The sequence below is a fragment of the Callionymus lyra genome, chromosome 10, assembly GCF_982586985.1.
Source record: "Callionymus lyra chromosome 10, fCalLyr1.hap1.1, whole genome shotgun sequence".
Classification (NCBI taxonomy): Eukaryota; Metazoa; Chordata; class Actinopteri; order Syngnathiformes; family Callionymidae; genus Callionymus; species Callionymus lyra.
In genome coordinates this window covers 10,632,800-10,641,864 of record NC_141827.1, presented here as the reverse complement: position 1 = coordinate 10,641,864, position 9,065 = coordinate 10,632,800, and the positions used below count along the sequence as shown (strand labels likewise).

Here is a 9,065-nt window from a genome sequence, read left to right as displayed (position 1 = left end):
TAGTTTAAATAGATAGAACTATATTGATATTATTGATATATTGTATATTCATTAATTTAATTATTATTGAACTATACCTAAAGTATAAAAAGAGTAAACTGTTCTATATAATACCAGTAAACTAGGTATTTACTTCTAGTACATATTTTTTAAACAATATCTAAATTTTACCTTCTTAAAGTTATCTTATACTGAATTTACACTGCAGTGTATTTATACAATATGCTTATGAAACATTTTAGAGTAAGAATAGGGTGAACAGTGTGATACAAACTAAAAACAAATGTATTATCTTTTTATTTTCATTGTAAAATGTTCTATGTAAATGTTTAAATGTGTATAAAACTGTGCTCCCTGTTCCTGATCTATTGAAGTTATCTCCATCACTGGGTGTATATTTGCATTTCACATACTGTGTATGAAAGTCTAAACATGACTAAATATTAAATTAGGAAACAACAAAACATACTAAAAACATTCCTTTTTTAATTCCAGATTGATCCGATAAGTACAGTGGATAAACAAAACATCAATATACACTTGCAACATGTGATGGTCGGAAATAATCAATGATACAATTTACGAATACTTGGAGGTGGTTTGAATGCAGCTCATCGTTGACATTCACATTGTGATCATAGAAGATCAATTCAGAGTTAAGTATTTGTTTGCTTTGGTAGGTCATGAGTGCAAATTTGTCAACACGCTATTATTAAACATTCAATTTATAAAAAACACGGAGGAAAGAAATTATAGAAAAGAAACATTGAATATCTAAAAATGATGTAAATGACAAAAAGATGATCATACGATGCTAAAAAATATTCACATCCAATAATAGTGGTCATTAATAAACGTATGAGAAAATGAATACATGGAAGAATGAAGTGATTTAAAGTGGTTACTGTTTAGGAATAAAGGAGCATGGAGACAGTATAGTCATGGCTTTAATCAAGATGATTTAAATATCTCATATTCTCCTCTAATGGAGCGTTTGTAAATATGTGCATTTTCATTAAGTGCAAAATCCCATCAAGGAATGTGAGTCATCAGTGTTGCATCCTATCTCTGGTGGTGTTGTTTGGTCGGTTCAAATCCGTGTTGTCGACGGTGGAAACGAGGTCAAGATGACATGGTTTACAAAGCATCTTTCCCTCCAATGGGAAGCAGCCGCGGTCGTTTGGTTCTGGAGACAGCTGGATGGCACAGACCTGCAGGAAAAAAAACACGATTTTAAAACACAACCATTTCAACTCTAAACAGGCTACCTCGCACATTTGCCGGTGTGTCCACCGGGGCCGTACCTCACACCTGTAGCAGTTCTCATGGTAAGAGTGACCCAGACACTGGACCGTGTAACAGTCGGTGCCGTCTTCCTTTGGAATGATGAGTTTGCTGCAGGCTTGACACTTTGGTGCGTATTTCCTACAGCGGGGAAAATATACTGACTTTTAACAACACCAGCAAGATAGACGCTAATGTAAAAGTTAACTCTACCTGTAATAATCCTGGAGGCAGTACACCTCTCCGACCTCCCCCTGAGCGAAACTCTGCTCCCCGATCTTCTGTTTGCATGTGGCGCAGATGAAGCAGGACGGGTGATAGGCTCGCTCCAGAGCTCGCATTACGTAATCTTTGATGGCCTCGCCACACGCCCAGCAGAGCTCCAGACTCGCCTGCAGCACAGACACAGTCAAAGGTTTTACTGTTCTTGTTGTTTCAGTTTTAAAAGCAGCGCTTTGTTCAGCCACGTTTCGTGTTTGGTGGTCTTTGACGCTCGAGAAGAAACATTAAAAAACAACAAACACAAAAGGTAGATAAAAGTCAGAGTAGATGCCAATCCTGCAACACTTTTAACTATGTTGTGTAGAGATCAAAGTTTAAGCTTTTATTTTTGCTGTACACGCAACATTTGTGCAGTCAAGATGAGAAAATATTCCTTTAGAAATCGAAAATAAACTCACTTTAAGACAGTCATACTTACAAGTTTCACCTACACAAACATCCTCACTCACTATACACACAACAAGACGTTGTTCTGAAAATTTGTTCCGAATTTTTATATTTTGTGTTGGATAAAATGAATGGATAAATAAAATAAAGAGTCTTTAGCAGAAGTCTATGATACAATTATATTCACACCCAGATTGCAGACAATTCATTAATAGTTACATCACCAAAAGTAAACATGTCAGTCACTTGTGAGGGCGGAGCAAACGACCATTAGCCCCGCCCTCATCCGTGCGCCGAGAACATTCCTAAGAAAGGAATGAAGTATATCTTCTCCACCGTTAAAGGTCAGCTAATGATTTAAGTGTGTCTTAAATATTTATCGGACTCTATTGTATCTTCAGTGTCTGTTTGTACAAAAGTTGCTTTTTATTTAAAATAATCGCATTGGAAAATGTGCTTAAGCCCCGCCCCCTTTGTCACAGCGTGACATCCCGGTCTCCACTTCCAAGGGACTCGTTGTATAAAAAAAGCGGGGTGTGATTACAGCTGGCTGGAGGAGGAGTGAAGCCATTATTACGTCATAATGGACTCCGCTCTCGTAACCTCTCGTTCGCCTAGACTTCAGAGCAACTTTATAAATGAATACGTTCAAAATTAGGTCATGATGAGGGACTTACTATAGTCTAATATTCCTATAGTCTAATATTAGGAGATGTAAAGGAAGATTTGTGTGTATCATGAGATGTTTGTGTACCTGGTAACATTCTTCGCACAACGGAATGCCGGCCTTGTTGTAGTACTGTTTACCAGCCAGAGGAGTTTGACAAGATCTGCACTGGAAACAGGCGTCGTGGTAAATCCTGTTCAAGGCCTCGATCACTGCTCCGGAGACGCTCACGGGCTTCCGACAGAAGCCACACACGTCTGAGGGGCAGATGTCAAAGGTCAAAGCCAGGTAGAATTTTTTTTAAAAAGTGACGTAAAATGTTTGTACCTTGACTCTTATTTCTGGCGTCACTGGATATTTCTGTAAATGGTAAAGTCGTCACCTTTATGAAGAAATTCATGTTAGCGTTTGTTGCAATAGATATTCAAAGACTTCCACATTATTATCTAATGATCCAGAAAAGTCGAAAAGGAAAAAAGCGTCAGAAAATGATTGGATGATACCTCTCATTATTCCTGCCTTAGAATAAAGAGGGATCAATACTTAACTTTCTTCATCTTGTGAAGGTAAATAGAAATAGTTTCTATGCAATTAATCTGAATTAAATAAATGATTTTGTACAACATAGAAGACAAACTATGCATGTGTTGGGAGTCAGAATTGTCCTACTAAATATATATATTATCTAGTGTATGATGTAGTAATATAGTTTTATTAGTGTTGACTCCTGTACTTGTGTAGGGTGTGAACGTGTACTAATCTTTATTGTTGTTGATATATTTAATTATTCATTGTGTTTTGAATTAACTTCTAATTGTTTCGATTATTATTATCATTTATTGTTGTAGTTTTTATAACTTAATAAATGATGTATCCTGTATGTCTTAATATAATGTGTAACATAAGTATCACTAGTATAAATACTGTAGTATATTGTGGTATATATAAATGAACCAGGAGATTATCAATGATTTATTATTTGTATTATTTGTGTTTCAAAGACTCTTAGAAAAAATAATAAATGGTCAAATGTTTTAAGGCGTTTGAATCAACAGTGATTTATGGTCGATGATGGAATATGTTTCAACTTCTAAGCACTTTAAAAAAAACACATAAATTACCATAAAGAAGACCAGGATGGCTTTCATTGGTTCAACAAGAGCAATCCACATACCTCGGTGTCGTAAACTGTCTGCTGGTCAGAGGTCGAAGGCTGGGAGAGAAGCTTCTTCTCGGAGGGAGGAGGAGGAGGAAGCGATGGATCTTTGGCGACGGAAGCATCCGGGGGTGTCGGCTGAACGAGAGCTGGACGAGTGTCTGACGGGGGACGGCAGAATTACTCAGATTTCAATAGTACTAATATATATTTTTTATTCACCAAAAATACATTTTCTACCACTGATTCCATTTATTAACTGGCTATTATTGTTATTTTTTGGGTTCTAAATCATTATTATTTCATAAATAAACACAAGATTATTTTAAATAATAATAATACAGGCTGTAAAGGTTTAAAATCTTTTAATTTAACCTGAATTCCTATTTGATCACCTTTTAAATCCAATATACTGTACATTGTCTGCAAGTACATATTCATTTATGGATAGAAGTTATTCATATCAACCACATGGACTGAAGGACAGTCACAAATGTAAGAGGGGTCTCAGGGTCAAGGTGACCCGGAGGCCTGAAAACAAATGTGTGTACTTTGAGGGCCCAAAGACAACGAGAGGGATACCACAAACACTTGTTTTCGGACCTCCTAATATTAATTTTGTTCCTTTATATGTGAGCTAGTTGCATCACCTTGTTTGTATGAAATGTAAAACGAAAAAAGAGCTTGTTCCTCTTTTGCTGATCAGATTATACAAAGTTCTGCTATAATAAGGTAACAGGGTCACTTCAGGACAAACACCTACACTTACTTAGGCAAAACATAAAGAAAACTTTGATTGTGTGTGTACTGTGCGGCAGTACTTATAATTTAAATAAATGTGTATTTTTTTTTCAATGTGTCCCTATGATCGCCCAATGTTTAATACAACTGAATATTATTTAATTTAATGTATTTCACATTATTTAATCATTATATTCATCTAATGTGCGACTTTAATGACATTTGTCTCTTTTTATTTTATTGTATTTCCTTAAATCTAATTTTTTTATTTTTTTATTCTTTACTGTCATCAGCACCAAACATGTCAGTGTTCTGATTCTGATTCTGAAAGTATAAAATGTGTTTTAAACACCTGTGCATCTCACCTGTGCTCGCTCTGTGTTTGTCTGCTGCTGGACCTTCACGCGCCAGAGAAGGAACCTCAACATTTCTCTGGTCCTTGATGTTTCTGGTGGAGGGCAAGTGTTCTGCTTCTTTCTTCTGTCTCCTGGAATGAATGAGGTCACTGGTATCAACCCGCTCGCCGGTGGAAGGCTTCCTCCTCGCTGGACTGGCAACGGCCTTCGGGGCCGGCTGGTGCTGCGTGGCAGTGGCCTGGTGAGGCGAGGCCAGAGTGATGAAGACGGACGACACCATCCTTTTGGGTGAAGCTGCTGAGGCCATGTTGGAAACCGTGGAGTCTAAAAAAAAAAAAAAGATAAAATCAAATCAAAGTTATTTCGTGTTCTGAGGTACATTTATGTTTATTGTTGAGGTGGTCACGTGCCACTGGTACTGATGTCTCTGAGAAGAGGTGGAACCATAGAATAAGTTAAAGTCTGGGCCTTTTGATGAAGCTGCCCCTGCGACTCCAATCATAATGAGCGGAAGAAGACGCAAAATATATTTTGTCTCTCTTTGGTTAACCAATACATCATGTTTTGAGTAAAAAAATGAAATGATAGTTACTTATATAGTGGGTTTTTAATTAAAATAATCACCAGTAGAGTGCGACAATTTATTTGTAATTAATAATGTATTTAGTTTAGCTAATATATATTTTTGACTCTAATGATAGTATATCAGTGCGAATTCCAAATATTGAATAGCGGAATTGGTTACAAGCTGTTGTTTTTAATAATGGAATTCATTTTTTATATATTTAAAGATCTTCTTTTTTTTTTTTTTAAGAATTTACACATAACGTTTGGTACCTTTATTCTGATAATTCAAAATATATATTTTTTGAAATTCAATATTCTTCTATTTATTGCATTTTACATTCAGTATAAATAAATACAAATCATTTTATTTTAGCATTTAATAATTTTATTTGAATAATTTAATTCAATAAGTTCTATATTGAAAAATAGACTTTTTGCTTTTTTTAAAATAAATTAATCAATCATGCAACACGCAAACGATGTGGTGTCAATAAAATACCAACAATTTTATAAAATAACATTTGTGCAGTCAAGATGACAAAATATTCCTCTCAAATAAAAAAGGCTACAGTTAGAAAATATGTATTTTGGAATTATTGGAATTTAAATATTGAACCTTTTTTGTGTAAAAAATACTTATTAAATAAAAAATAAAATTAACCTTTCAATATATAAATGATTAAATGAAATGACTCCAGAAAATAATTCAAATTCAACATTTACAAATGGCTTACACACCATAGTAGAATGTCTTTGATTAGGAACCGTCTCTGAGATTAAAGCATGAATCCAGAACAATAGACATTGTTGACATATGTTTTCAATTTTCTCTGTATCCTGATATGATCCAACCTTCTATTGCTTGTTCCCGGCACCCCAGGGCAACAGGCTACACAGTGTGATCATCAATTCTACCGTCTTTCAGATTATGAAAGAAATAAATCAAATGTATACAAAACAAAATCTATTTTTTTTACATCCTTTTATGTATGATCAGTGAAGAACGTGTTTGGAAAAGACTTTAATGGCCCAGGGGTGAGTATTTCTTTGGAAAAGATGGTATCATCCAGCAACGTGTCTGAAGAGGCAGCGTCGTGTGCTGACACATTTGTTTTATGAAAGAAAACAAATGAGACACGTTGACTCACCACCTTTAAATAATGAGTTAAAAATGATTTCTTATCAAAGAGGAGAAGCTAGAGGAGAATTATTTATATTTATCATGTATCTTTTGTAACCACAGGATTATATATTGAACAAAACAATTAACTATTTACACTGATGCCTTTTCCGAATGATTCACTTGAGTCGATGAGTCACGACACTTCATGAGTTAATCCAGTCATCTCCTAAACACCAAATCAGCTGTTTTGATTGACAGCTGAAATATTGTAGTGCTCTGACTCAATGAGGCGGACCTCATGAAAAAGAAAGCTTCCTATTGGTTGATTTTCCAAGTCGTGCTAGGGCCGGTCCAATCGGCTGGACCTTCACAGACGTCAATCAAGGTGTAAATGTACTGATATTAACACAATAAAATAGCAAAAATACTGTTATACAGTTTTATAAAAGAACAATGTGACTGAGTGAACTGATGACCTGTGAGTCTCATCGCTCTGTGGACACAAAACATCTTTAGCTGAGATCTTCAGTTTAGCGTCATCCGATTGGCCGGTCAGATGTCGTCCGATTGGCCGGTCAAGTGATGAGACGGATGACAGAAGCCGTCAGGTTGTCTGACGTTCGTCCAGTTTGTCCATGAATAGTGACATATTTGTGCATTTTAGTCGCTCACTTTAACATGTGACTGAACTTGATGCTACTATTAATTTCACATGTTTATCTGAGTCGAGTTAACTGTCATTTTTTTCATCTCTAATCCCTTCCTCATCTGGAGTCCTGATATCTTTTACAGCATCTTTAAAATTCAACGTACAATCGACATCTTCTCTCACCGATAAAGTGAACTTTCCTGGCAGCTGTTGGTACAAACTTAGTCTAGTCGCGGCGAGAGAACATCACTCCAACTATGAAGCAGAAGTTCTTCTCACGTGCATTATCAATGAACAAAAGCTCTGGAGCTGATAACACCAGTTGATCTGTTGCTTTCTTTTCAAACCCCTCCAATGCTGTCAGTGGACACGTACCTGAGAGAAGTAGAAAGAAGTCCCTGCTCTTGTGTTTTCACCTTCCAATAATCCACCTCTGAGAGAAGACCTCACTCCGGCGGAGAGGACAACTATCTCCAGAAGGCCACTCCTTTTCCTCTCGTAGCTCCCTCCCCGAAAATCTCTCCTCCGTCGAACCCCTCCTCCTTTTCTCTCTGGCTGAGTGACAACACCGCCGTAAAAGGTGAACAGTTAATCACTCGCGCAGTAAAAATGCGTGACACACTCGTGTGCAATGGAGGGCTTGTGCACACACACACACACACACACACACCCTGTAACAACGAAAAGAAAGTTGTGCAACCAGCCCGGCCTTGTATCAACACACTGTACCTGATAAGGTTTGTTTTACTGTCGACAAACACAACTTTTTTTTCTTTTCCGTCGGCTCTTCATTCTCCACTAAAACTCTCATCCCTTTCTTCTGCTTCATTGTTCGGCTTTATTTTTTCAACCTCCCTCAATGAGTTCCTTTTTCTTTTTTTTTTCTTCTCCCTCTTTCCTTCTTCCCTTCCCCCCCTCGACATAATATCACTCCGGCCTCGACTCACTATCAGTGTGACAGCCAGAGGTATTCGAAAAAAAGAACTCATCAGATTGATTCGGCTCCTGAAAAGGCATGAATCGGATCTTTGTGCAGGATGTTGGTTTTATTAGCGGGGTCAGAGCGAGAGAGAGAGAGAGAGAGAGAGAGAGGGAGGGATGTGTGTTGAAGCCATGAAAAAGCTGCTTTGTTGTCGGACTCATGGCCGGTCCGGAGCGGTATCAGCTCCCTCGGATCAGCTAATATTGTGGTTGGCTTTTTACAGAGCCAACCCCGAAGACGACGTGGACGAGCGGGAGAGGAGTCTGGGGGTCTCTGCGGCTCTGCTGGAAAGGAATGCTGCAGTGATGTCACGGCTGCAGGAGGGAGCATGCCTCGCGATGACACAATCCTCGGGGACCGCTCCGCCTCCCGAAAGAAAAAACCTGAGTCCTCGCGAAGAAAGTCATGGTCCGCCTCTGAGACCGAGGATCTGGTGAGTGCTTCAAGGAAGGAGCAGAAACAATGACAGGAATGACGAAAACAACAATGAGCTTTTTTTTCTGGGCTCTAAACATCTGAAAGAGATTATTTCGTGCACCAGGCTTAAGTTAGATCTTGATTTTAGATCAATATCTTCTTTGTGAATATGCTTGAGTTTTTTGTTATTTGCTTGGAAATCTCCTGAATCCTGTTTAAAACCAGAGAAGTAGTGACCAGACCGACGGGTTCGACCGCAAGTCAGTCTGAGGTCTCGTTCTGGTGGTTCCTGTTGGAACTCTCTTATGTCATCTCTTCCATGAAGCTGCTTCTCCAGGTGGTGAACCTCAAGATGAAGCTCCAAACCGACGGCTCTGAGTCACAACACTTTCTGCTTCTGCTCCCCGATCACATCTCCCCAGGGCTTTTGACAATGGATTCCAAAGGTCAAAGG

At 37.9% G+C, this 9,065-nt stretch overlaps 1 protein-coding gene across 2 annotated transcripts; it reads right to left on the bottom strand.

Moving 5' to 3' along the window:
- Nucleotides 1–496: 496 nt before the first annotated feature.
- Nucleotides 497–7,725, bottom strand: fblim1 (filamin binding LIM protein 1). 2 transcript variants are annotated; one of them, XM_087800592.1, is made up of 8 exons: nucleotides 7,588–7,725; nucleotides 4,883–5,197; nucleotides 3,795–3,937; nucleotides 2,948–3,002; nucleotides 2,708–2,877; nucleotides 1,498–1,676; nucleotides 1,305–1,425; nucleotides 497–1,211 (listed from the first exon to the last, which is right to left on the bottom strand). In XM_087800592.1, exons 2-8 carry the CDS (start codon nucleotides 5,178–5,180, stop codon nucleotides 1,050–1,052), a joined length of 1,128 nt encoding a protein of 375 aa, XP_087656718.1. In that variant the 5' UTR covers nucleotides 5,181–5,197; nucleotides 7,588–7,725; the 3' UTR covers nucleotides 497–1,049. The 2 variants fall into 2 exon arrangements, with proteins under 2 accessions (XP_087656718.1, XP_087656719.1); XM_087800593.1 differs by lacking the exon at nucleotides 7,588–7,725 and having other exon boundaries at nucleotides 4,883–5,209.
- Between the last annotated feature and the right edge of the window lie 1,340 nt (nucleotides 7,726–9,065).

Bases quoted from the DNA above. Each gene is read 5' to 3' on its own strand.
- fblim1 (XM_087800592.1), bottom strand. From the start codon at position 5,180: ATGGCCTCAGCAGCTTCACCCAAAAGGATGGTGTCGTCCGTCTTCATC. The intron at 2,878-2,947 runs GTACAAACATTT...TCTGCCCCTCAG, and splicing joins CGCCAGAAATAAGAGTCAAG to ACGTGTGTGGCTTCTGTCGG. The intron at 1,212-1,304 runs GTACGGCCCCGG...TTTTTCCTGCAG, and splicing joins AGAACTGCTACAGGTGTGAG to GTCTGTGCCATCCAGCTGTC.